At 42.6% G+C, this 27,758-nt stretch overlaps 1 protein-coding gene across 1 annotated transcript; it reads left to right on the top strand.

The window, feature by feature from the left end:
* The first annotated feature begins 9,897 nt into the window (after nt 1-9,897).
* RAP2B (RAP2B, member of RAS oncogene family) lies at nt 9,898-14,189 on the top strand. Its single transcript, XM_073359641.2, has one exon. The coding sequence runs from the start codon at nt 10,501-10,503 to the stop codon at nt 11,050-11,052; it is 552 nt and encodes a 183-aa protein (XP_073215742.1). The 5' UTR covers nt 9,898-10,500; the 3' UTR covers nt 11,053-14,189.
* The last annotated feature ends 13,569 nt before the right edge of the window (nt 14,190-27,758 follow it).

Below are 27,758 nucleotides of genomic sequence, written 5' to 3'. Positions count from 1 at the left end.
CATGTGCCCAGCCGTGAAATTGGTGGGACTGGACTTGCTTCTTGCATCATTGCAAAAGCTCCTTGTGGAGGCACCAAAATCCCATGACTCTTGACCAGTTCATGAGAGTTGGCAACATAACGCTGCCTCCCCTAGCTCTCCAAAGGGGCTCATCTTACCCACCACTACCGCCATTCTATTTCCTCCTTTTCCCCCCACCCCCATAATTGTCCTCCACACCCCCCTCAGCCTCGTTCCTATCCCCCCCAGTGCTCTGCTCCCCCTTACTCCACTTTGACAGTGTCTCTGCTGCTCCTCACAGTCCCTGAGTCCTATCCAATCCCCTGAACCACAGAGTGGCAGCTATTTTCTCTGTGGGCCTGGCTTTAATTTAATTGAAAAGGGTGAGAGGTGGCCGCCAACTTTATTAAGGGTAGCCTCACCTCCATATGCAGACTGTAGGGAAATGGTGACCAGCTTGATGGCTTCAGCCCTCTTTGACAGGAATAGGAGATGAATATTTTGAATATGGGAAAAATCATGAGTTGGTGCCTTTCATGATGGTTTCATGAGATAGGTAACAAAACACCCCCACATTGCTAGAGCCACAATAAAATTAAAGTTTGCACTACTGCTTGTATCACATGGATAAATGTAGAAGTTTCGACTTAATTAGTGTTTCAGAAAATGAACAAACTACCTTGAATACAGCTTAAATCTCTGAACAGTTTACCCCCCCTCACCAACTGGTCTCCAAGAAGTGGTTAGTAATTATCTCAAATTAATAAACTGAATAACTGATTAGAACTCAGCAAACAATTGCTTCCCTTTAATTTCAACAATTTAAGTGCCATTTGTTACTTTGATTGACCTTTAGACATAATATATTTTCTCTTTCAGAAAAAGTGGGGTTTAATAGCACAGTGCAGAAAGGAAAAAAGTATACTGTTATTCTACCATTGAGGAACAAATCCAAACACACACACGGTGGATTTTGAGCTAAAATTAAAATTTATTGTCCAGTTTTTATAAATCTTCTACTATTTCAACAATATATTGCTAATTAATTAATTGTTAATTAATTCAGGCTTGGAATCCTGAGGAAAGAGACAAGCAAGTCCTTATTGTACAGAATGATCTCCCAGGACACTGGAAAATTGTGGGAAGTTTTTCCACATTGATGGGTTCTACGGAGAAACATAAGGCCAAATTCAACCCTAGAATAAGCCAGCACAACTCCCATTGATTTCAGTGGGAGTTGTGCCATCATATTTCAGCACTGGATTTGGACTGCACCATCAAATGTAAAATATTCTACTTCTTTTTTTTGCCAGGCTCACACCACACAACTTTGTGGTACAATTAGTTATTTGGGACCTGATTAAGGAAAGCATCCCTATGCAAGAAGCACTTAAGTATGTGCTTAAATGCAGTCCTAGGTAGAGACGGACTTAGTATGTACTATTTAAATATTTTCCTGAACCAGGGTCTTAATCCTCACACTAACTCTCACTGCTGATGATATGCATCCATGGGTAGAATTTTGCTGTTTCTAACTTACTGCATGGCTACACAAGGCAGCTAGAACAGGTTTAAAGGAGGGACTAGGAGTCACAAGACCCTGGGTTCTCTTACTGGTCTTGCCATTGACTCACTGTGTGAAGGCTGAGCTAGAAAACAGGAGAAGTAAACAGGAGAGTTTTGCAAGGGAGTTTAAAGAGGGAGTGTGAGAGCCAGATCCACCTAATAAACATTCTCTAGGGCAATAACCCCCTCCCCACCCTAAAAAGAAAAAAAGCTGGGGGAGCTGCAGGAGTAATAACAATGCAGGCAGAAGTCCAACAGCAAACTGGAGGCTATCCAGTTTATTGCACTGAATGTAGCATGTATGATTGACTGCCTTGTGGGCAGGTGGCATATGAATGCACTCAGTACAAACAGTTCATGGCCCTCCGAAACCAAGGATGGGCTCTTAAGGCTAGAGTGGCTGAACTGAAGGACCTAAGGGAGACAGAGAGGTACATATAAGACTTTCCAGGACACAGCAGAGAGTTCCCACCTCCAGTCTGACAGCCTCTGTGCTGTTGAGGAGGATGAAAGCCTCGGGGAAGGAGAATGTTAACCTGGAGTGGATAGAAACAGTCCCATAGTTGAGAACCTCCTTCCAAATGATGTCATGATGTCATTTCTCATTGAGGATACCCAGGGCCGTCCCTAGCAATTCTGGGGCCCTACGTAGCCCCCCCGTGGGAGGGGGCAGGCCTCCGTGAGGGGGGCGGGAGGGCTGGCCCCAGGCCTCTGTGGGGGTGGGAGCAGGGCTGGCTTGGGGAGCGAGGGGGAACCACCCCCCCAGCACTCACCGGTGGCGTAGCTGAGGCCGGGTCGCTGCACTCCCGCTGCCAGTGAGTGCAGGCCCAGCCTGGCTGCAGAGCTCAGGGGAATGGGGATGGGGCTGGGGCGGAGCAGGAGCGGGGCTGGGCCTGCACTCACCGGCAGCGGGAGTGCAGCGACCTGGCCTCAGCCACGCCGCCGGTGAATGCTGGGGGGCTGGGGCAGGAAAGAGGCGGGGGCCCAGGGGAAGAGGTGGGGGGTGGAGCAGGGGCGGGGGCCTGGGGAAGAGCTGGAGCGGGGGGGTGGAGCGGGGGCCTGGGGAAGAGCCGGAGCGAGGGGGTGGAGCAGGGGTGGGGGCCTGGGGAAGAGCTGGAGCGGGGGGTGGGGCAGGGGCAGGGGCCTGGGGTGGAGCAGGGGCGGGGGCCTGGGGAAGAGCTGGAGCAGGGGCTGGAGCAGCATGCAGCTGCGCAGGGCACCAGGAAATTCGGTGCAAATTTCCTGGTGCCCTACACAGCTGCGTGCTTTGCGTATGGTAAGGATGGCCCTGAGGATACCCTACCAGGGGAGGGAACCCCAGTTATTAGGAAGAGACAGGTAATAGTAATGAGAGATTCGATTATTGGAAATATAGATAGTTTGTGATGACTGGGAGAACTGCATCGTGAATTTCCGGTTAGGTGTGAAAGTTGTGGGTCTAATGTAATTAAATTGAACATCCTGGGGGGGAAGGGGAAGAATACCAAAGAAGCCTACCACTACGGCATTTAACTTCAAGAAGGGGAACTACATATGGAAATTAAAAAAAAAAAAAGCAACCATAATATAGACTCAAAATAAATGTATCCCCCAAATGAACAACAACAACAAAAAGCAAGAGGACCAAAAAATGCCACCATGGCTAAACAACAGAGTAAAATAGGTGGTTAGAGTCCAAAACGCATCTTTTAAAAGCTGGAAGTCAAATCCCTCTGAGGAAAATAAAAAGGAGTATAAATTTGAAAAGTCAAGTGTTAAAGTATAATGAGGCAGGCCAAAAAAGAATTTGAAGAGCAATTAGAAAAAGACACAAAAACTAAGAGCAACCAAAAAAAAAATTAAGTACATCAGAAGCAGGAAGGCTGCCAAATAATCAGTGAGGCCACTGGTCCATTGAGGTGCTAAAGGAGCACTCAAGGAAGAAAGGGCCAGTGCATAGAAGCTAAATTAATTCTTTGCATTGGTCTTCACTGCAGAGAATGTGAGGGAGATTCCCACACCTGAACCATTCTTTTTAGGAGACAAATCTGAGGAACTGTCCTGGATTGAGGTGTCAATAGGGGAGGTTTTGGAACAAATTGATCAATTAAAAAGTAATAAATCACCAGGACCAGATGGTATTCCCCAAGAATTCTGAAAGAACTCAGATATGAAAGTACAGAACGACTAACTGTGGTAGGAAACCTATCACTTAAATCAGCTTCTAAACCAGATGACTGGAGAACAGGTAATGTGATGCCAATTTTTAAAAAGGACTCCAGAGGCAATCCTGGCAATTACAATCTAGTAAGCCTAACTTCAGAACCAGGCAAATTGGTTGAAACTGTAGTAAAGAACAGAATTATCAGACACATAGATGAACATGATTTGTTGGGAAGTGTCCACATGGTTTCTGTAAAGGGAAATCATGCCTCACCAATCTGTTAGAAATCTTAAAGACGGCCAACAAACATGTGGACAAGGGTGATCCAGTGGATGTACCTAGACTTTAAGGTCCCTTACCAAAGGCTCTTAAGCAAAGAAAGCAGTCCTGGGATAGGAGGGAAGGTCCTCTCATTGATTAGTAACTGGTTAAAAGACAGGAAACAAAGGGTAAGAATAACTGGTCAGTTTTCAGAATGGAGAGAGATAAATAGTGGGTCCCCCAGGAATCTGTACTGGGACAAGTGTTGTTCAACATATTCATAATTGAGCTGGGAAAAGGGGTAAACAGTGAGGTGGCAAAACTGGGTGACTGGGCAACACACTGGCATATGAAATTCAATGTTGATAAATGTAAAGTAATGCACATTAGAAAACATAGCTATACATACAAAATGATTGTGTCTAAATTAGCTGTTACCACTCAAGAAAGAGATCTGGGAGTCATTCTTAATAGTTCTCTGAAAACATCTGCTCAATGTAGGGTTACAGTCAAAAAAGCTAAGAGAATGTTAGGAAACAGGAGGAAAGGGATAGACAATGAAATAGTAAATATCAAAATGCCACTCTATAAATCAATGCCACACGCACACCTTGAGTACTGCGTGCAGGTCTGGTCATACCATCTCAAAAAAGATATACTCAAAAAAGATATGTATTCAAAATGGAAAAAGCACAGCAAAAGGCAACAAAAATAATTAAGGGTATGAAACAACTTCCCTAAGAAGAGATTAAAAAGATTGGGACTGTTCATCTTAGAAAAGAGGTGATTAAGGTGGTGGGGGGAATGATAGAGGTCTATAAAATTATGAATAGTGTGAAGAAAGTGAATAAGGAAATGTTATTTACCCCTTCATGTAACACAAGAACGAGGGGTCACCCACTTAACTGAATAGGAAGCAGGTTTAAAACAAAAGGAAGTACCGCTTTTCACAATGCACAGTCAACCTGTGGAATTTGTTCCCAGGCGACGTTGTGAAAGCCAAAAGTATAACTGGGTTCAAAAAAGAATTAGATAAGTCCCTGGAGGATAGGTCCATCAATGGCTATTAGCAAAGGTGGTCAGAGATGCAATCCCATGCTTTGTGTGTTCCTAAGCCTCTGACTGCCAAATGCTGGGCCTGGATGACAGGATGGATCACGTTATAATTGCCCTGTTCTGTTCATTCTCTTTGAAGCATCTGCCATTGGCCACTGTTGGAAGACAGGATACTGGGCTAGGTGAACCATTGGTCTGATACAGTCTGGCCATTCTTATGTATGTTCTTATGTTATGCAAGTCAATTAGGCTTTGTCTATATACAAAAGTTGTATTAGTTTCTGTCCATCTTAGGTACTTATATGTCCCCTACCACCAGAGTATTTGAGTGCCTCAGTCTTTAAAGTATTTATCCTTACAACCTCTGTGAGGTGGGGAAGTGCTACTATTATTAGCCAAGATGGTCAGGGATGCAACCCCATGCTTTGTGTGTTCCTAAGCTTCTTACTGCCAAATGCTGGGCCTGGATGACTGGATGGATCACATGATAATAGTGCCCTGTTCTGTTCATTCTCTTTGAAGGCTAATTTTACAGGTGAGGAACTGAAGCACAGAGAGGCTAAGTGACCTGCCTCACAAAAGAAATGAGTGGTCCAGCAGGGACTTGACCCCATGTCTCCCAAGTCCTAGGCTAGTACCCTAACCACTGAACAGTCTTGAAACTGGTATAGGCTATGTCTGTGTTATAGTGTATGCTGGCATAGCTTCTAGTTTAGCTGCAGCATATACCAACAGAAGGAGTTTTTCTGCTTGTGTAGGAACACCAGCACCCTGGTGAGCTGTGTTGATAGAAGCAGTATCCTGTCAGTATAATCAGCATAGCTGCATCTACACTGGGGATTTTGTCTGAATAGCTATGTCAGTCAGGGGTGTGTTCTTTATTTTTTTTCACATCCCTGACCAACATAGATATGCTGGTGTAAGTTTGAAGTGTAGACCAAGCTATAGTTAAACCAGTTCATCCTGTTTAGCATGGACACAGCTATACCTATATAAAATTGCTTATACCTCTATCTCTGTAAGGGAAGGGGAATGAGCTAAATGGGAATAAGGAATGTTTATACTGATATAACTGAACACCAAAGGTTATACTGGTTTAACTATGTTGGGGGGAGGGGGGATCACACTCCTAATTTGACATAGTCATACCAATTCTGAATCTGTGTGTAGACCTGGCATTAGGCCTATAATTTTCAGAATGATGTGGCTGAAATTAGCACCTAATTTAATAGAGGCTCTTGGTTGCCTAAATATAGGTTTAGGCATCCAAAGAAACATAAACTCCAAAAAGGCACTCTTATACCAGAGTAAAACTGTCTATGTGCAGAGTTATACTGGTATAACTACTGCAGTATAATTTTACGAGTATAATTATGCTGGTAAATTTCCCTATGTAGACAAGCCCTTAGCCCTTCGAAGCGCTTTTCTGTTGGCATAGCTGTGTCTATACTGGGGATTTTTTTGGCATAGCTGTGTTAGCTAAAGGGTGTAGTTCTTGTCACAACCTGACCAACATAACTGTGCGAGAAAAACTTAGTAGCATAGACCTGGCCTTAGTCACTTTCATTGTGACTGTGTAGCTGGAAACAAGAAGGAAAGGCAGCTCAGTGCATCTAATGTAATCTCTGTCAACCAACAGCAGTTAGTCCCTATATCAGTGTAGCTATGCAGGCCACATTGAAGGTCCCATTGATCTGTCTGAGTAGGAGTCCTGATTTGGAGTTGTGGTGGGCACAGAAATATGGCTTATTTATGTGGTTAAGGAGAGGTAAGGTATTGGGATATTCCCAATTCCTACTGCCATCCACCTTGCAGAACCAAAAGTAAAGTCAAATAACTTGGGGAGTTTTCCTTAATGTTGGACATTAGACCTCACTGGCAGCATCCCAGTGATTCAAACTCCCTGGATCCTTTCCCCCATGTTTGCTTCCCATTTGTGTGCAAAAAATTTGTAAGAATTATGATATTTTAATGACAAGTAATTTGGGGAGGAGCTGTATCTCTACAACCCTTTGATAAAATGGACTCAAATTTGCACCACAAACTCTACCCAGCCACCTGAAATGGTAATTTTCAAACCAATCTGGCTATGTACATGGATAGCTTTAAACTTTTGCAACCACATTGCAACCTTAACTCTGGTGCCTCTATCCCTGCCCTATGATAAAAGGCAGTTTAAAGTGTAAATCTGTCTGTTTGTTTCCTTTAAAATCATCTGGGTGTCTTGAGCTGAATATCAATAGGATCCACTGATAACATGAAAGGCAGGGGGATAACCTAATGAGTGTGGTTTATATGTTTGAGTTTCTGTGAAACACAGGGTGCTAATGCATTTTGTTTATTGAGAACTTATATGCCAATATTATTTCATCATTAGCAACTAGGCTTTGAAGATAAAAACTTGCTGAATTCAATGAGTAGTATGGGGTGGGGATGCAGTTTGGACCTTTGCTATTGTTTCCCTGGAGATCCCATCATATAATAGTCGCTATATTTTGCAAATCTATGTACTTAAACTTATTAGGATTTACACAGCGTATCCACCATTTGTGATACTGAGACTGAAGGACATACTGAGAGTTTATCTACAATGGGTTTTTGCTCCATGTTAACTATACGGATGTAACTGCATTAGCACAAAACTCTAGTGGGGATGCATTACACCAATGTAAAAAATGACTTATACTGGTGAAGCTTCCCTGTTTTCTAATTTACACCAGGGACCTCTCTAATCCCCAGGCAGCCCAGAATCTGGTTAATGCAAAGGTATCTTAAAGCCACTCTTCTCCTTTGTCTTCCATGAGGCACAGCATAGTATCTCTCCCCCATTTTCTTCATTGGGAGATTCACGTGTGCAAAGAGTGCAGGGTCAGCAACAGTAGCATCGTAATGCAGCCCCACCTACGCTGGCCATATGTTTTAGAACTGTGTTTACATAGTTCCTGCTAAAATGGTTTTGACATGGATTTGGCCAGCAAGCGTAGAAAACGCCCAACCATTCCAGAATGCTGTTTTAAAAAATGGGTTTGTCAGTTTCTCTCTGATTGCACTGACCAGACTGATCAAGTTTAATCGCCTCCCTGGTGGTCAGGATTTGGCGCTCTCACTGCTGCGGCCCAGGGTTTGATTCCCACTCAGGGAAGGAATTCCTTTGGGGGGAGGGATAGCTCAGTGGTTTGAGCATTGGCCTGCTAAACTCAGGGAGTGAGTTCAATCCTTGAGGGGGCCATTTAGGGATCTGGGGCAAAAATTGGGAATTGGTCCTGCTTTGAACAGGGGGTTGGACTAGATGACCTCCTGAGGTCCCTTCCAACCCTGATATTCTAAGTTATAAACCAGTTTAACCAGAACTGTATTTAAACAAGCTCTTAAACAGGGCTGAGCCTAAGATAGAGAAGGTCTGTATACTAGTTAATTGGATAAAGACTGAGAACTGTTAAGAATGGCCACTACACACAAAGCAAAGATTGGAAGGTGCTAAAATAACCAGTCATGTTTTTCTTAAAACTAGGAATGTCTGACTGACAGAAAGTACAAAGGAATGACTTCTGTAAACAATGGCAAATAGCCAGTGTTTCTTTGGCTCAATCACAGTGTGAGTGAATTGTTGTTAAAACACAATAAAGTGCAAATAATTCCAAACATGTGGCAGTTGTCATTCTTGGGCATTAATTATTCAAACTTCAGGTGTGCTGTGTAACAGTCATTTAGGGTGCTTTGAATGAATTAACTCAGACAATTTAAACAGCTGCTTGTCTTTAAACTAGAATGGGAACTAGTGCCTCTGGGTATTGTGTGGGTGGCCCTATGAAGAGAGGGAGGACTCAGCCCTATACCCACATAAGCAGATGGGCGGTTCCCACTCCCCACCCCACGAAAGCACTGCTGCAAAGGTGGCAGCAAAGCCCCTTACACACACCCCCACAGTCCTTTGCAGAGTGGCAGGGAAGTGGCAGCAGCTCACCTGGTATGAAGCTGCCCTTGCTCCCAAGGAATGGAGTGTTTGACCCTTTCCTTGTGCCCAGACACTCATGCTCCACGACACAGAGAGGGGCAACCCCCATTCCCGCTTTTAATTCAGGATGTGAAACCACTGACGACCAGCGCTCAAGTCGAAACAGAGGAGGGTCGGGTCTCCTGTTCTCTCCCTGCTCTCTCAAGAGAGGAAAATGAACCTGAGCTCTAGCAATAATTCATTCTGCAGAGAGAGAGAAGGGGTCTTCCCTGGCCCGGGGCCCAGCCCCTTCCCACAGGTGTTGTGAGGCCTCCCTTTTCATGCCCCAGGATTTTTTTCCCCACCCGTCAGGTCAAAGCAGGCAGGGTCAGGCCCTGCGCCCAGGAGAGGGGGCCGAGGGGCTTCCCCAGTTTCCTGCAGGAGTGAGAGCTAGGAAGAGAGATGGGAGTTTCCTCTGCCCCCACAGCCAGGCCCCCTCCACCTCTCCCAAGGAGCAAAATAACCCGTTGTTTTCTGAGGGACCCCGGCCTGTCTCGGGGTTGTTGTAGGCTGTCCAAAGGGCCGCGTGCCCAGCACGTCTCTTACGGGGCTGACCCCTGGGGCCGCGGCAAACCACAGCAGCCCACTCCCCGGTGGGGGGTGCCTAGGGCAGCAGCTTGCCCCGGAGCTAACCCGAGGCTAAGGGAAGAGGCGTTACACGGCTGGGCGGGGACGGGCCTGCCCCTCTTGGCCGCACTGGGTCCCTCGGCCCGTCCGCCCGCCCGCCCTTTTGCAAAGTGTAAGTATCCGCCCAAACTCCTTCATAGGCGGGGCAGAAAGACAATCAGCGGCCAAGCATCTTCCTCCCTCTGGAGGCCCAATGGCGGAGGGACTCAAACCTCTGAGCCAATGAGGCAGCGCGGCCTGACGGGCACTAGGCGGCAGCCAATCCGAACAGAAGGGCGAGCGGGGGCGCGTGTGCCTGTGTGGGCCCCCTCCCCTTTCCAGAAGCCAATGGAGGGGGTTAGCGCGAGCCAATGGGTCCGGGCGGGCTGTGAGCGGACCTGAGCGCGAGGCTGCGGGGAAGGGATGGCCCGTGGCGGCGCGAGGCGGCACCGCGGGACTGGTGCACCACGCGCTGGCTGCCGGGGGGCGATGAGAACTCGCGGTCTCCTCCCCCGCCCCGCTGGCAGCTGCCGCCTCCCTGTCTCCCAGGGCTGCTGAGGCTCGGGCAGGGCGCCTGCCTGGCCGAGGGGCTCGCGCTGCCCTTGCGTTCCGCCGGGGCTCGGCCGCGGCTGCCTGGCCCAGGAGCCTGCCCGGGAGGCTGGGCACAGCCCTCGCCGCGCGAAGGGGGCTGGCGCTGCACGGGCGTTAGCCGCCGCTGCTCCCTCCCCTGCCGGCTGCTGGCTGCATGCTCACCCCGCTCCAGTGAGAGCCGCGGCGGGGCGGCTTCTCTCCCCTCCCTCCTTCCCCGCTGACTGGAGGTGGGAGGGAGAGAAGAGACCCAGAGAGGAAGGAGCCGGGCGTGCGGAGCGGAGCCATGCGAGAATACAAAGTAGTGGTGCTGGGCTCGGGCGGGGTGGGCAAATCCGCCCTCACCGTGCAGTTCGTGACCGGCTCCTTCATCGAGAAGTATGACCCCACCATCGAGGATTTCTACCGCAAGGAGATCGAGGTGGATTCCTCCCCCTCGGTGCTGGAGATCCTGGACACCGCCGGCACCGAGCAGTTCGCCTCCATGCGGGACCTCTACATCAAGAACGGGCAAGGGTTCATCCTGGTCTACAGCCTGGTCAACCAGCAGAGCTTCCAGGACATCAAGCCCATGCGGGACCAGATCATCCGGGTGAAGAGGTACGAGAAGGTGCCCATGATCCTGGTGGGCAACAAGGTGGACCTGGAGGGCGAGAGGGAGGTCTCGTATGGGGAAGGCAAAGCTCTGGCCGAGGAGTGGAGCTGCCCCTTCATGGAAACTTCAGCCAAAAACAAAGCTTCAGTGGATGAACTGTTTGCAGAGATTGTCAGGCAGATGAACTACGCTTCCCAGCCCAACGGGGACGATCAGTGCTGCTCGTCCTGCGTGATCCTCTGAAAGGGCCTTGGGGGCAATGTTGTCGTTCGCAAAGGTTTACAACAAAAAGAAGCAGCAATGTGATCGTTCGAAACAAAGATTGGAAACAACTTTGCATACACAAGGATTCCAGGCTGCAGCAGCACGAGCTGCTGCAGTGATCAGTGTCACGGGGTGGGTGTATTGTTGAAAACGTGGCTTTTTCAGCATGTACATTTCATCGATTTTGATTGTTGCATATTTCCCGTAAGTACCATTTACAGATTGCTGTATTGGCAACTGACACCAGTAAGAAAAGTTTCGGCCTGGAGAAAGGGGAGCTTGTGAGCAATCGTTTTCTAACTGGAAGAGTTAAATTACACCTAAGGAACTAAGGGGAGCAGTAAACGAAGAAACCATTGCAGAGAGGGAGAGAGAAATCTTTCCGTGGACGTGTGGGGGTGAAACTAAGATTGGTGCTCTCTTTTCTTTAGCCAACCTTGAATGCACCCTGTGACTATGATATTGATTCTGAGGATTTCTATGCAAAGTTGGATTATTGTTACAGTGTATCCAATCTGAAGTATTGCACATCTGAACTGGGACTTTTAATAACACTGATGCCAATACAGTGTGGGGTGCCAGAACGTGTCTGCTGATCATTTGTGAAACTATTTTGTTTACCTGCTGTATCGGATGGGAGTTTGGGGGAGAGCGGTAGTATTTTTTTTTTTTAAATCAGCTGTGAAAATGTTACAAATCTGCACAATATTTTTTTAGTTGTGTTTTCTTCTTTTCTTCAGGGGGGAGGGAGGTTTGTGGTGGTGGTTTGTTTTCCTTATTTTTGGGTTGGCAATAACTGATTTTGATTAGCTCTCTAAAGTACAAAGACTTCCTAAAATGTGATACAGGGCCAACAGCAACCCTGTGTCTGTAGAGTGCCTTCAAAACTCAGCTGTTCCAGCCGGTGCCAACCTGTGAAAGCTCCACAGAATCCCATTATCTACTACTCCAGAAACTACTTAACAGCTTCCTTTCAGTAATCACACTGAACAAGCCAGGACAAAAAGGCCTATTGTTTAGTGGAATTTATTTCTTATTTCCATTTCAGCCTTTTAAATGTCATTTCCATGTCTTGCAAATTTGGACTGTATTTAATTCAAATTTACAGGCATTTAGTTTTTTGGGAGGATTTCTTTTGTTTTGGTTCTCTGATGTAGGATGTACCTCCAGCCAGCAAAGAGCGAAATCTTAATGTTGTGATGTACCAAGAAAATTCTAACAACTGTAACTTTAATTCCAGACATGCGTTTAATGTCTATCCGTTTTAAGAATTTTAATACAAATGTTTTGTTTTTTTAAAAAACGAACAGCAAAACTGTGGTTTTTTTAATGTATTGTAAGGAGAACTGACTTTAATATGCAATCATGGCAGACGTATGCTTTTTAATCGTGATATTTGTCTAACCAAAATAACAGTATGTTAAGAATGGAGGAAGGTAACCTAAAATCATGAGGCTAGGGAATGTTTCTATTGTATCTGCTGGTAATGTTGGAAACAGTTGAATAATTATATTTAGGTCCTGATGCTACAAGATGCTGTACATGGGCGAATCCTACACTTATATAAATGCTTGTTGAAGTCATTTGGGCTCTATGCAGAACAGCTTGCAGGATTAGGATCTTATTTTGTAATTTTAAAAATAACATGGTTTATTGGAGTCTAGGTGTTGAAGGTCAGCTGTTCGTAAACTTCTATACTTTACTGAAAAAGATACAGCTTTTAAAATTATGCATTAAGACTGTGATTCCTTACCATTTCAAATGTAACTTGCAAAGGAGGGGAAAATGGGATTTTTTAAAAAATACAAAGAAGGCCTGAAAGGCATTTATTCCCCCAAAATTCCCAGATGTGTGTGGGTTTTTTTTTTTGTTTTTTTTTTTTAAACTCATGATTTGTCTGTCCAGGAGGACTTATGGGAACTAATGAAATTATGACATCACAGGAAACCAAAAGCTGACCAACTGAGGAAGTAGGGACTTTTAGTCAAACTGATTAACATTTAGGGTGCCTAATTCTTCTCACTCCTAATTTAAACCTTGATCATGAATTCACTGTATCCAATAGCAAAGATCCCACTGACATCAGTGGTGCAGGATCAGGGCCTTACACAGATGTGACTTCATTGATTTCAATCAATGAAGTGACTGTTGTACTTCAGAGAAAAACAAAATGCCCAGTTTCAGCTGATTGATAGCATCTATTTAATTCCTAATACCTAGCAAAAAGCTTGGGAGAAATGATGCCTTAAAGATTAAACATCCACCTCTATCTGAGCTCACAATATTTCACTTCTCTTAAATCCCCAAGAAACTTTCCTGCCAAACTAATATTTCTACAGTTAAAATAAGTTTAGAAAAAAAACCCAGATGAAGAGAGCTGCAAACTTTTCCCCAACCCACCCTGGATTGATTTCTTTCTAGTCTTCTTTATATAATGCATCAAAAGGTACAAACTCATTTTTTTAAAAAAAACAAACCTCACTTTTGCAGTTCACCTTTAAGAACTTAAAAAAAAAAAAAAAAGCTGAATAAAAAAATTTGTTTAAGGACTTTAAAATCAGACGCCATGCTGAATAGCTGTTTTTTATTATTAATATAAGCCACATCTTAACAGGAATTTTCTTTTTCAGTACTAAGGTAGGCTTATTGTAGACATTGTGCATTAAAGTTTAAAAGCATATGTTATACCTGTATCTTGGCCATTGCCAGTGGTCCAATCCTGTCTAAATACTACATGCTTTCCCCCAAGTGCTGAGAGCCCCTATCCCCCAAAACTCATTGACCTCAATGGTATTTGGAAGGTTTTTCAGTACCTAACAGAAGCTGTCCTTGGGTGATTACTGGATGATCTCTGGATAACTTGTTCAGTAGAGTTATCTTCATAATTGCTGCTTTCAACATAATGAAACCTGGCAAACCTAGTTTTCCCAGCAGAATAGCAGTTATTGACATCTAAAATTGAAGCTAAAAAATTTCAAAATACCTCATGATTTCAAATTGCTTCATTTTTGATTGTGTGTGGTGTTTTTTAAAGAAAACCTGACTAAGTAATGATGCAAGTGTGTATGTATAGCATACACCAGCTCAACATAAACTCCAGTTTTAGCTTTGGCCTAGCAGAACAAGTGAAGGTCTTTTAATATATGTTGCTTCTTGCCAAAGCGGTGTATGTGTTAAGTAGTAACACGTGGCATGGGTCTAATACCATGAGTGCAAGCATATAAATGTTCAAAAATTATATTTTCTCCTGACTGGTGAGGATGCTACAGAAAGGAGCACTGGCTAGCTAGACCTTTCAGAGACTCCAAACTGTTGTGTCGTTCACTAAACATAAGCCTGGTCTATACACAAAAACTACTTTACGAGTACACTGCCTCTTACTGTTCCCGCCCCCCAGTGTGGATGCAGTTATCTGTTGTAAAGGTGCTTTATACTGTTACGTCTTATTTCCCTTCCCTGTGGGAACAAGCTATACCAGTAAGATGTACCTTTTATATTGTTATATAACTGAATCCACAGTAGGGGTTGTGAAAATTTAATTAATTGGGTAGAAAACCCAGACCCCATATATTCTATTGTCCACAATGATTACATTTTTAAAGACCATGACAAATACTGAGCATGTACCATTACAGGAAAGTATGTTATCTTTCAAATATCAGTCTCTATGATCACTGCAATTATGCAATGTTCTAGAGCTAAATGCAGCACTTGTGTTGAAGGTTTACAGTAGGATAGTCAGACCTTATAGCTGACCATAATTCTACAGCCATAATATTGCCTACAGAATTTTTGAGGACTCTGCTCTCAAAAGAATGAGTGTGACTGGTTTGTGCAAAGGACATTTTAAGGTAGTTGCTGATTGTCTCTTTGTGGCTTCTTGGTTCGGTGTCATTTTGACAGACATTGCAGAACATCTGATTTTAGCTTTGAGTGGCAAAAAAAAAATAAAAATAAAGCTTTTTTTCTGTAAGAAATCTGTGTGAAAGTGAATGCCACTTGTTCTCTTAGGTCCTGCTCTTGAAATTCATAGCAAAACTCTCAGGATTTTTAAATAGGAAAAGGACTTTCGTCCCAAAGTACTTATGAATATGTCATTTTTGACTGCTGTTTGAAGCTCCTCTACTCTGCAGATTCAAATAGCAGGAAATAAAAAAAATTAATACACCCTCACTACATCCGCTGAAGCTACTATTTTGGGTGCTTTGTGCATGTGCTCACAAGATCTGGGACTTCTGGTGCAATCAATTATCATGTGGGCTGTGTACAGTGTTCAAATACTATTTAAAGGTACCTAAACTGTTCTCAGTAGCATATAAAGCCTACCTCCAAAGGTGTAATTTATACTAAATGCCATCGCAAAAATGTCTTTCCCCAGTTATTACTGTAATGCAGTGACCCTACAGCAAGTTTTGTGTAGAAATTCAGTGCTTGTCAATCTCTCTTATAGGAAAGGATTTATTTTCTTTATTCACAGCCACAAAGGTAACTACCCAAACCCCTGAGTCCTGGGAATAGCTCCCTCCCCAAGAGAGAATCGCATACCTTACCCACTGCAGAAGATTCAAAATCAGGCTTTATTTCAAATAAAAAAAACACTAAAGTGAGGAGTAACCAAAACTTTAGAAATTGGAGAAGGGGATTTGGGGGTGGGGGGTAGCTAGAGAGTAACTCTCCAATATTAGTATTTGATCATCCTTTAAGTGCCACAAGGTTCATACTTTGTTTCCTATTTTATAAAATAAATAGAATGGGTAGAACAGGATACTTGGACTGACTTTCTAACTTTGGACCTGATTGTGTTCCCAAGAAAGCAATGGGGAGAAAATTCCTATTAAAAATCAATGGAAGTGGCATTGAACACTTTCCCTTGTTCCCATTTTCAGCTTTACTGGTTCCTTTGTGCAGCCAGTCACTTTCAGGTTGTTAAACACCCAACGAAATCTGACCCTTCTGAGCAGACAGGTTACAGTGTAAATGTTTACGTGATGTAGAATTTGTGGACAGTTGTTTGTTAGACTTCCACTAGTAGTCTCCTCAGAGGAAGTTAAAATATATACTCCAATGCACATCAGATCCTACTTTAAGGCAACTGATGTAGTGATTAGGTAGATGACACGCTACAAATATGCTTAGCAAGATTCTGTAATAGAAGTACATTTTAGCTATAGTGCCTAATTTAAAGAGATTCCTATTTTAATAAGAAAATGTGTGCCTTTGCTCAGAAGATCCAAAACTGATTTACTAATATTAAGTCTCAACATGGGAAACAACCATTCGATGGTGTTACCATTTTTTTTCTAGTGGTGATTTGGGCAAAGAATGAAAAGACGGATAAGAATCAGTAGCCTTATTTTACGAATTCCTGACAAGAAAATATTTTAAGGCAATTGGTTTCTAAAAATGTAGCCTTGGGGTTTTTTAAAATAACTTTGTCTTTCAAATTGTATGCACAAGAAATCTTTTGTAGAAAGTGTGGTGTTAATAGATAGATGTCCAGGCAGCAGACAGCGTCCAGGTGTGCATTTACCTCAGCGACTGCCACTTCTGCAACAGATTTTGCAAGATCTAGATTAGTCATACTGATCACAATCATGTTGTTTCACTTTTTTCTGCCTTCTGGAGATAGTGTATAGTGTACGTTCTGTTCTAGTATGATACTGGATTGAAACAAAAGGGTCATCTTGTGAGTATACATGTTTGGAATTAGATTGCTGGATGGGAGAATGATTCTATATGAGATTAAATGGTTCTTATCAAGTAACTATTGCACAATCATGCAAATGTTTACTTGTATAATGTTCCCTATCGCATCCTTCTCAGTCATGAAGTGGGTCTGTATCTCATGATTTATTTCTTTAGGTTTCTAACCATTTCAGCCAAGATAAAAGTGAGTGGAACTTTAAAAGGTTGAGTATATCTTCATTAAACTGTTACAAGTCCTAACAGCTCCCTGACACATCAGTGGCACAGCTACAAGCTGAGCTTTAGGCATTGCACTACAACTAGATACTTTGTGTTCAATAGGACTCTGTCAGTAAATGAATAAAATCTTACACAAAACATCTCAAGAGTTGCCAATGACGTGGGTGTACCTCAGTTTTTGGTACCTCCAAATCAGGCTCTGGGTGTCCCAAGTTAGGCCAAAATTGTTGGTCAGTCTTGGAAATGTGGCGGCTGCTGCCAGCATTTGATTTTGGTGTGGTGACACTTGACACAAGAATTTACAGATGTTTGTTACTTAATTACCTTGAAGTATGGTCTAGTGGGCTTACGGGGAGATAATCAACAAGACTTAGTTCTTCATGACCATTTAATAACCTTTACCTACCTCAGGATTACTTATTTTCCAGTTGAAACTGGGTAAGCCCGTTAACATCTTGTTACCTTCAGAGGACTTAGAAAGTCTAGCAGAGATGGAAATGAGGGTGGGGCACAGGGACGTGGCTGAGAGAGCAAGGGTATGGTTCAGTAGCTGGGAGCAAGGTATTCCTGACTTGCACAACTAAAAGGGTAACTGGTCCCCAGGGTGTGTTTCTCCCAGTCGTGTGCCTAACTCTGCTCAGCTGACTTGACAAGTCATTTGGTTTTCCTCTGTACCTCAGTTTCTTCCTCTGAATAGAAAATAAATTCTGATTTCAGAGAATCTATATTGATTTCCTGTAGCTGAGGATTTGGCCTAGTAATTGGTAGTACCAAAATGAAATAAGAGGAGATGGTCAAATAAAGCAAGGAACATGAGAATGGTCAAATAAAGCATGGATAACAGAGAAGGTGCCTGGAAAAGATGATCCACTACTTCAAAGTGGATGCAATTGGTGTGTGTCCCCGCTACCCTTACCCCTAGCCCCCCAAAGTAGTTGGTCTCAAATTTACTCAAAATCTTGTTTTTTAATGAAAAGCATCCAGTAACTAAGTGATAAACTTTTTGTAACCATCTCTAACAGCTTAAATCAGTAAAAATATTTAAAAAGTGACTTTGGGTTAGAGAGAGGACACTCTGCTGGTTATATACTGCCCTTGGTTGTTAGGCATTGTAAATGAATTCCGTGCATATTACTGAGGAGAGACTTGATCTGTATTTGAGGTTGTAATGCCTGTATTGCTAAGGGATTATAAAAATCTCCATGGAATAGGAACTCACATAGACATGATAGCCATAAAGTAAAGTTATTTGCAAGGTAGGCTGAAAGGCCTTCAGTAAATGACGATTCATCTGAGTTACTTTAGTAGTAGCCTGGAGAAAGAATCAAGAGCTAAAAAACCCTCCTGCCTTTAAAACTAAGGGAGTATAAATAGTATGGATGGTAAATGGTTTTTGTTCATAAGCTCAAATACTTAAAATGAGCCGAGTAATATATAGCCCTTTGGGGATGAAAGGGACCAATTCCTCCTCTTCACTGCCGGGTGTATTCTGGAGGTGCTATTGTATTTCCTCGTCAAGAGTGAAACAAAAACTGCATGATTGCTGTTACCATTACCACCACCACCACCGTTTCATAAAGTGGCTAACCACATGACTTAAGCGCTCACTGTAAGCTCTGATGTTCTCTTTTTAATGTAAAGGGTAAAAAAGCCCAAACGACATAGTGATATGTAACTATTTTGTTGCATACCAAAACCCAGCAGTTGAAAGGCTGGGTCATTAATGAACTCTCAGGACAATGCATCATTTTCAGCTATATGTTTAAGTTTAGATCTACTGGAAAGTGAGCACACGTACAGCCTGTTTGACTCTCACCTTTTTTTTAACACTATGCACCAGTGCTAGGTGTCAAAGGGAAACTAAACAAAGTATTTGTTGCAATGTACAGTGACTGGAGAACCTGGAGAAAGTTCCTATAACTAAGATATAAAAGTAATTGTCCAATCCACTTCATTGTACACTGGTTGCTGTTGTGAGGTGTATATGCACAATCAAGCTACTCTTCTAGACAGACAAAAAAAAGCAGCAGTCATCTGCAGATCTGTTGGGGTAGATCTACAATACATATAAGCCTAGGCTCTGACTCAGGTTTGAATCCAAGCCCCAGGTCTGTCCACACACAAATCAGTCTGACTCAGGTCAGTAAACACTCAGGACTTGGCTCCCAGGAGCCTGCTGTGACTGGGTCCATGTCATGACATTTTGCAGTAAGGACATGGGTCATGCTGCAGACCCGAGTCAGATCTTCATGATGCAGTATGGACCTGTTATCAAGACTGAGACCAAGGTCCGGTAATTGTAAGATCAGTTTTACAGTGTTGTGTGGACACTCAAGCATAGGCTTGGAAACACCTAGTTCACAAGCCTTGGTCCCACAGACCCAGGTTTATGATGTCATGTGGACAGACCCTTGAAGATGTAGGCACAATTTATGTAATGTGAGCATGTGTGTTTAAAATATATAATTTAAGGAACGGGACGTCTTTCACACCTGAAATTCATTTGGGAAAAGTATCAAGCGCTGAACAATCATCTGTTAGCCAGTCTATCTATCTGGTCAGCTGATACGGAATCATAGTCAAGGGAACAAGACATAGCTGCCAAAGCTGAGAAAAGCAGCAGGGTTATATTGTATCTTTTAACATCTCTTCAGGCATTTTGAAACTGAGCAGGTTTAGTACATCTAGTCTGTGATCTAATAATTCAAGAATCTGATTAATTTTACTATTAATCTCAGAAAAGTTCAAATTAAAATAAATAGTGCAATATTGCTTTTGATTTAAGTAGCCTGTGATGCATTTTATAAAGCACCATGATACATCCAAATATTGCCCTGTAAACAAACAGTATTAATTGTGGGTGACAACACAATTGAGGTGTGGATCACTGACCCTCGCTTTCTATCCCTATGGAAAATGTGTCAAGAATAATGTGTTATGTGGCATCTCACACCAAACACTCTACGGCCTTCATAGCTACTGAAATGTGGGTAGCTCACTGCTAATTTTTATTCTAACTATATAAGGTGATCCAGCTATAAAATACAAAGATTGCTGCCTATATAAAAGGTTAATGCAAAAATATTCCTTTCCAGGGCCATTTTGGAAACATCTTTTGTTATCTGTTACATGTTTATACCAACATTTTGTCTTAATGAGTAATTCTACCACTGTCATCAGTTAATACCATGAAAAGCGCAGGCAATAATGCATCTAGACGAGACAGGCTCTATTAATTGCCTGAAGGAAAGGCACCATTTAACCTTAAAAACTGTGCTTGCTTTCATATAGCTTTTCAGAACCATTTGTAGCTTATACTCTGCTAACCCTTAGAATGCTAACATCGTTGGCATGGACTGGTGGCTGGAAGCAGGAACTTCTGAGTTCTGATCCCAGTTTTGCCACTGATGTTGTGCGGCCTTAGGTTAAGTTGCCCCAGTGTATCTTAACTTTTCGCCCCATCCCCAATATGGTGACAATGACAACCTCGCAGGGGTGTTGTGAGGATTAGCTATTTGTAAGGTGCTTGGTAGCTACATATAAGTTCTAAATATTAAGGGTGTGGTTTTTTTTTTAAATATATGTTCACAACATTCAGAGGGTTTTTCCTTAAAATTTAAGTTTGAAAAATGAAATTCTGACAAAGATACAAAAAATAGCTAATGGTATATAGAGGTATATGGGGGTGTGGCTTGTGGTTAAAAATAAGACTGAAAGCCCAGGTACAGAAGTTCTAGTCCTGACTTATTTGCCACTGGCTTATAGTGTGACCTGGGGCAAGTAACACATGGCTGGATTTTCTAAACATGCTGTGTGGTTTCTGCAGAGGTAAGGGGGCGGGGAATGTTTTCCTAGAACATTTGTATTTGTATATAGAAACATGGGTTCACACATGTATATTGTGCACAAGAGGCCTTCCAGATTTTGAAATTGTAGCCTTTTTTGTGCCTTATTTACTTGTGTGTGTAAAATGGAGTTACTAATACTTATGTACCCCCATAGGATCTGGTGAGGTTAGATGTTAGGCCTGATCTAAACGCACAGTTGTGCCAATACAATTGTAGGTTATACCAGCTTAGTTAAACTGTGTGTAGACAAGCTCGAAGTAAAACATTTTTGAGATACTTAGATACTGGGTTTTTTTATCCACAATTTGCAACACCATGGCAGTGGGGTGGGTATACATTATTTTTGAAGTGCAGAGTGTTTTTTAAACAGTGAGGTTTGAAATTTTCCCCAAACCCATAAAACATTTCCAACCCAGTGTGTTTAAGTTGTAACAATAAGGAGTTAGCATAGTATCAGCAAAGTGGTGGACTATACTTTATTTTAATGGGTTTGTAATAGAAAATTGAAACCAAACATTTGTCCTGTTACTCAAGACCTTAAAAATAACTACTGTGGTTGTTTCTTTGATGCAGAAGGCTGAGCAGATAGAAAAGTCCAAAATGGTTTGTTTATGCAGTAACCACTTATTGTGTGTATAGGAAAGATTCTGAGGCATAATAAATACTACATATTGGACATGTAGCTTCTCTTGTGCTTCTAGCAACTGGAGCTTTTCAAGATGGTTACAATGTGATTTAATGTAGTTGGGACCCATGTGTACTTAAGGCTGATACTGGTAACAATAATTTCTCCTTTGAATGAACTAATCTTAAATACCTCAATGTAGGGTTGTGTGTATTTTGTTTCTGAATTGCTGCCAGACTCATCTGATGATTAACAACATTAAGATCAAAGTAAGTAAGATAATGAAGTACTGGAGTAATTAAATTCTCAGTTTTGAGATCTTGACTTCCCCCACCCCTAGCCCTTTTTAGATGTTCTTGCAGCATTAGAGTAGCTGTCTGGTTTTTCCTGTTTCTTGTCTCAAATACTGTTTCCTTTGGTGAGGATTTTGTTTTCCCTCTGATGTTGGATCTTGGCTCCTTCAATTAAAAGGAAAAAGCAGAGGAGAGAGATTCATGTTTGAATCATTACCTAGTGCCTCAGAACATGTGCCATACACTTCAGACATTTTTGAAATGAGAAGTATCTTAAGGGAGATGATTGAACATACGGGGTACTTGGTAGCAAAATTAACCCCCCTATACCACCCACCCCCAAAAGTGGCTTTTGCTGTGTCTTGATATCAAAATAGTTTTTAGGATAGAGCTGTATAGGTTACATAGAAACATAAGTTTCTAACTTTAAGCACCTAAAATAATTCTGCTTGTTTGTTTCAGACATCTTTGAACTTAATTTTCATGGAATGTCAAATGTATATGTCCAGCTTGATTAACCCAGTAAATCATCCTGTTACTAAGCATGTACGGAGTACAGTCTCTCTTTCTTGCTCTGGTGGTAGCAATCTGTTATGCTTGTCTGGATTGTTTGTGGTCTGTACCTCTGTGAATAAAATATTCAGTTTACTTCTCACCTATGTGTCTCTCAACAAGTAGACTGAAACTAAAGACTGTCTAGGCTGCAATATTAAGACCACAAGGACAGGTATTCCTGGATTTTTACAAAGCTAATGATAAATCAGAGTTTCTCAGTGGGCATCTGATTACAGCTTGTTTCAGATCTGCATAAGATCCTAAGACTAGCAGCCACCAAGGGTTTGTCAACAGTAGAATGTTTAATTTGAGTTAGTTAATTGTGAAATAACTTGAGTTAGCTAACATGTTTGTGTATGCTAGTCTGGTCACTCCACATATGCTTGATCCTGGACACACATGTTCTAAACAAAATATGTGTTCATTAATTTAATTGCTTGCCAGATAACTCAACTCTAGGTAAAAATTCTAGTGTAGGCAAACCCTTAAATGTGTATATTCTGCTCCCAGTTACATGGTTGTAAATCTGAAATAACTTTATTGACTTTGTCCTGATCCTGCAAACACATGCATAATTAACTTCACAACTGTTCTTAGTGCCATTGAAATCGGAGGTCTTACACTGTTGTAACCGAGAGCAGCATTGCTCTCTCTATTTTAATTTGAGAATCTAGCATGTACCTGTCAATGTAATTTTTAAAAATGTATGAATATTTAATTTAAAAAATCCAACTATTTAGTTCTTCAGAGCTAGTTTAATCAAAATAGCAAGGTTGGTAAAAGTCTGTAAGCATATGTTAAGATTTGCTATAGAGTTCTGTGCTTAGAAACCACAGTGATGGGAATCTTTGCATGTTTGTTGTTTGTAAAAGTCGTAGGGTAGAATAGGAGCCTGAAAAGGATACACTTTGTAGTCTCAAAAAGAAAAGGAGGACTTGTGGCACCTTAGAGACTAACAAATTTATTTGAGCATAAGCTTTCGTGAGCTACAGCTCACTTCATCGGATGCATTCAGTGAGCTGTAGCTCACGGAAGCTTATGCTCAAATAAATTTGTTAGTCTCTAAGGTGCCACAAGTCCTCCTTTTCTTTTTGCGAATACAGACTAACACGGCAGCTACTCTGAAACCTGTCACTTTGTAGTCTGTATCACCTAACCCAGTACCAGTCATCCATAACCTGTCTAGGCATCTCTTTAGGAGTAGAACTACCAATCATTCCATGTTGTGTAGTACACTTCAAAGCAGGCTCCAATAGGTGCTCACTCTGAGGCTGCTCTGAACATCTTTCATAGATTCTAAGGCCAGAAGGATGATTGTGATCATCTCGTCTGACCTCCTGTATAAGACAGGCTGTCGCACTTCCCTGAATTAATTCCTGCAGAACTAGAACAGATCTTTCCCTCAACTCTGCCTAGCAATCTCTGGAAGACACAGACCTGGTTACCTAGGGAATTCCTATTCGAACCTCTCTGTGGTACCATATTATGCAGTATACTCTAGAAGATATCCCTTTCGGCCTTCCAGTTGCAGAGCACTGCATTTTCAGATCATGTTAGGTGGGACAAGGGCTGCTGACTGGCAGGTGGTGTAGCAGGAAAAATTTTCAGCTCCTGGGCAGCTCCTCTATCCCTCACTTCTGCTCTTTGGGGGGGAGTGAGAGTAGCAGAGAGTTTGGGCGTCTGGGCTCCAGAAGGACAGTAGCGTGGGTGCAGCAGCAGATGCCGTGCTGTCAGCCCTCAGGTAGTATTGGGTGAGTGGGTGTGTATAAGAAGGCTAAATAGAAGCCCAGGAAAGGACACCCCTTCGTAGAATCTAATCCCCAAATGTCTGAAACATGTGACACACATTTTATTGCACACTGTACCGTTAGTAACAAATGACGGTTTAAGAATAAAATGTGTTTATCAGGATGCTTTCCCCCTGTATCATAGAAAGCAGTTTGCAGTCTGTTACAGGCCCTCTTTCCTGCTCCTACTGCCAATTAACTTGTTATAAATTGCAACATTATTATTTTGTATTCAGAGTGAGTACATCTTTAGACACATTTTGTACTTAAAAATTATTGGTATGGCGTGATCATGCCGGAAAATATGAGTGTCAACATTGGAAGGTTGAGAGGTAGGCTTATATTACGAAGCCAGTGTTAGAGCCAGGTGGTTTGATGCACAGTTTTAAGAAACTGAATTTTAATGAGGGACCAAACTGCAATCACCACTTCCACCTACTAATACGTTTTTAGTTTCCTTTATACATTTGGCAGCAATCTGTTCATAGTAAATTTCACACTTTCCCCGGTATAGTAGGCTTTTCTCCTTATATGAATCTGTCACACAGCAACAAGGGAGACAGAATAATTTTTAAAAGAAGAAAAATATAGTTATAAGAATCACAAAAATTGGTAGGGATAACGGAGTAGCTATGACTATTACAGTAAATAACTGAAAAAATGAAGAAATCAAAGAAAACTTTATGAAGTCAAATGCCTGCTGTGTAGTGTGGTACCGAGTCTGTTGCACTGTAGCCTTCTATGTCATTTTGGTGGCATAAAGGGAATGGAAATCCTGTGTAAGGGGCCTCCAGTGCTTCCATAAAGCAGCTGGAATAGCCCAGTATATGGGGTAGGGAGTGGAAAGGCCAGGGCCAGAGAGGATGGGTAGCCACAGTTCACTGTGCTCCAGCTATTCTCTGCTTCCCATGGCTAGCAGAGCATGAGTTAGAGCTGCTCCAGCGGATGCTGGAGGCTGCAAAAGCCCCTCAACTATCCCAGAATAGGGAGAGAACAAAGGTGGCTGGAACTATCCTCTTCTGTCTTCCTCCCCACTCTCTACTGTCCCCTTTTGCATTTCCTGCATCCAGCCCAGGGATGGACTGACTGTGAATCAGAGCCTGAAGACCATAAAAAGGCTCCTAGTCCAAACTAAAAAGCTTGCTGTTCTGTAAATAAAACAAAGGAACACACTAAGTCAGACATGCCATGTTCATGTAAGTACTTTGGCATGATGTAGAAACTTTAAAAAGAAAAAGCAATGGAACCCTCTGGGCAGGGCTGGCTCTAGGCACCAGCAAAGCAAGCACGTGATTAGGGCGGCACATTTCAAGGGGCAGCATTCCTAGAGCCGCCCTGCCTCTGGGTTGGCTTCTGCTCATTCCCTGGGGGTATATTTGTCTCTTAACCCCAAAGAGGATTTGGGGTCTGATGTAGTACATAAGATTTGAACTCTTGATTAAAACTGAATCAACTTCAAGTTGATAATCTCTTTGTCAACATAAAAAATTAAGTCAATTTCAATCAAATCTCTTTAAGATAAAACTCCCCTTCTTCAGAAATATGTATTGTGGTGGTCATTTCTGTTATTCATGAAGCTAACAAAGAGGGGAGAGTCAGTGTAATACTGACAGTGAGGGAAATATAATTTTTTAAGGGATAGGGTGACCAGATGTCCCGATTTTATAGGGCCAATCCAGATTTTTGGGTCTTTTTCTTATATTATCTCCTATTACTCCACCCCCTCCCCCAACCGCGTCCTGATTTTTCACATTTGCTGTCTGGTCACCCTAGTAATGGGTCAGCTATGACAAAAACAAAGTTGAGAAATAATTGTTGCTCGATGTATTGGTTCTTTTTTCATTTAATAACACTAGTTCTCATTATCCTTGTGCAATAAGAAGAGAATTGCATGAGTCTGAGGGGATCACACTAATTTGTTTCAATTACCAGTGCAAAATAGGGTGCATGTGATTCTGTATTTCACCATCTTGTGAAATACCTGACAAACAAAAATTGTGGTCAAAATGTATTATAATCCGGCTTTGATTTGTGCAAGTTGTCTATGAAATACAGTATGTTGCAACTCAGTGTTACATTGGCTTAATGTCATCCCTCCTATTGAAACTGTTAGTGAATTTGTTCTGATAGCTCAACTCATAGATTTTAAGGCCAGGAGGGACCATCATGATAATCCAGTCTGACCTACTGTGCATCTGAGGACACAGAGCCTCTCCTACCCACTTTGGCAATAGGTCAGTAACCTCTGGCTGAGTTGCTGGAGTTCTCCAGGCTAGATTTAAAGACTTCCAGTTGCAGAGACTCCCCATGCTATATAGGAAGGTGGAAACTGCCCCCCAGGGTCTCTGCCATTTTGACCTGCAGGAAAATTCCTTCCTTACCCCAAATATGGTGATTAGTGAGCATGTGGGCAAGACCTACCAGCCAGACATCTGGGAAAGAATTCTCTGTAGTAACTCAGGGCCCTCCCCATCTAGTGTCCCATTTCTGGCCATTGGAGATATTTGCTAATAGCAGATGCGGATGGGCCATATAGCATTGTAGGGAAACTCCTCATACCACCCCTTCCATAAACGTATCAAGCTCAGTCTTGAAACCAGTTAAGTTTTTTACCCCCACTACTCCCGTTAAAAGGCCTTTGCAGAACTTAACTTCTCTGATGGTTAGAAACCTTCATCTGATTTCAAGCCTAAATTTGTTAAAGGCCAGTTTATATCCATTTGTTCTTGTGCCAACATTTGCCCTTAACTTATATAACTCCTCTCCCTGCCTGGTGTTTATCCTTCTGATGTATTTATAGAGAGCAGTCATGTCTCCTCTCAGCCTTCTTTTAGTTAGGCAAAACAAATCAGGCTCCTTAAGTCTCCTCTCATAACGAAGGTTCTCCACTCCTCTGATCACTCTGGTAGCCCTTCTCTGCATCTGTTCCAGTTTGAATTAATCTTTCTTCAACCTGGGAGACCAGAACTGCACCTGTGCTTCTACTGAGGTTCCTCTGGCCAGTGTAGGCAGGGATGAACTATGCTATTGACTCAGAAAGTGGGGCTTTCTAGACAGACTAAAGCTTCTTAAAGGGCCCCTTCAGAGAGAGTAAAGAACAAATGGGCCAGATTCATTCCTGATGTGAATGAACTTGGCACTGTGATGCTATCCCTTCCTCGTTTATTTTGAATGAAATTCACTCCTCCCTATGCACAGCCTGTGTAACTGAGCTTTATGCTGGAATTACATAATGAGATGAGTAGACAGGGGTGCCCACTCCGAGAAGGGGCTACAATATATTGTTACTGTACCAACCTATGGATTGACCCAGTGGCTGTTGTCACTCTGAAGAAAATGTGGGCCACTGGATCCATTTAGGTGCATATTTTATTGGCCAGTCCCAATTCTCCTTCACTGGCCTACTTGAAGCTGGCAGAGAGCCCCCTTTGCATATACAAGGGATGCACAAACTGTACATTCTCACCATACGGCTTAAGCATTATGCACTAGGATGAATTTCACCCTTTATCCCATTTTATTAACCCTGCTATTGTAATACCTTTTGGCTGGCTCTATCTATCGAAGGTACTGTGGCAAGGCACCTCCTGAACCTTGGTGGGCTAAGTGCTTCCCCCTCTGGTGGTGGGGGCCTGGAGTAAGTCAGTCCCAC

Source organism: Lepidochelys kempii, chromosome 9, assembly GCF_965140285.1.
Source record: "Lepidochelys kempii isolate rLepKem1 chromosome 9, rLepKem1.hap1, whole genome shotgun sequence".
NCBI lineage: Eukaryota > Metazoa > Chordata > Testudines > Cheloniidae > Lepidochelys > Lepidochelys kempii.
The sequence above is the reverse complement of the archived record's forward strand: the minus strand, read 5'-3'. Positions and strand labels throughout refer to the sequence as shown.

Bases quoted from the DNA above. Each gene is read 5' to 3' on its own strand.
- RAP2B (XM_073359641.2), top strand. From the start codon at position 10,501: ATGCGAGAATACAAAGTAGTGGTGCTGGGCTCGGGCGGGGTGGGCAAA.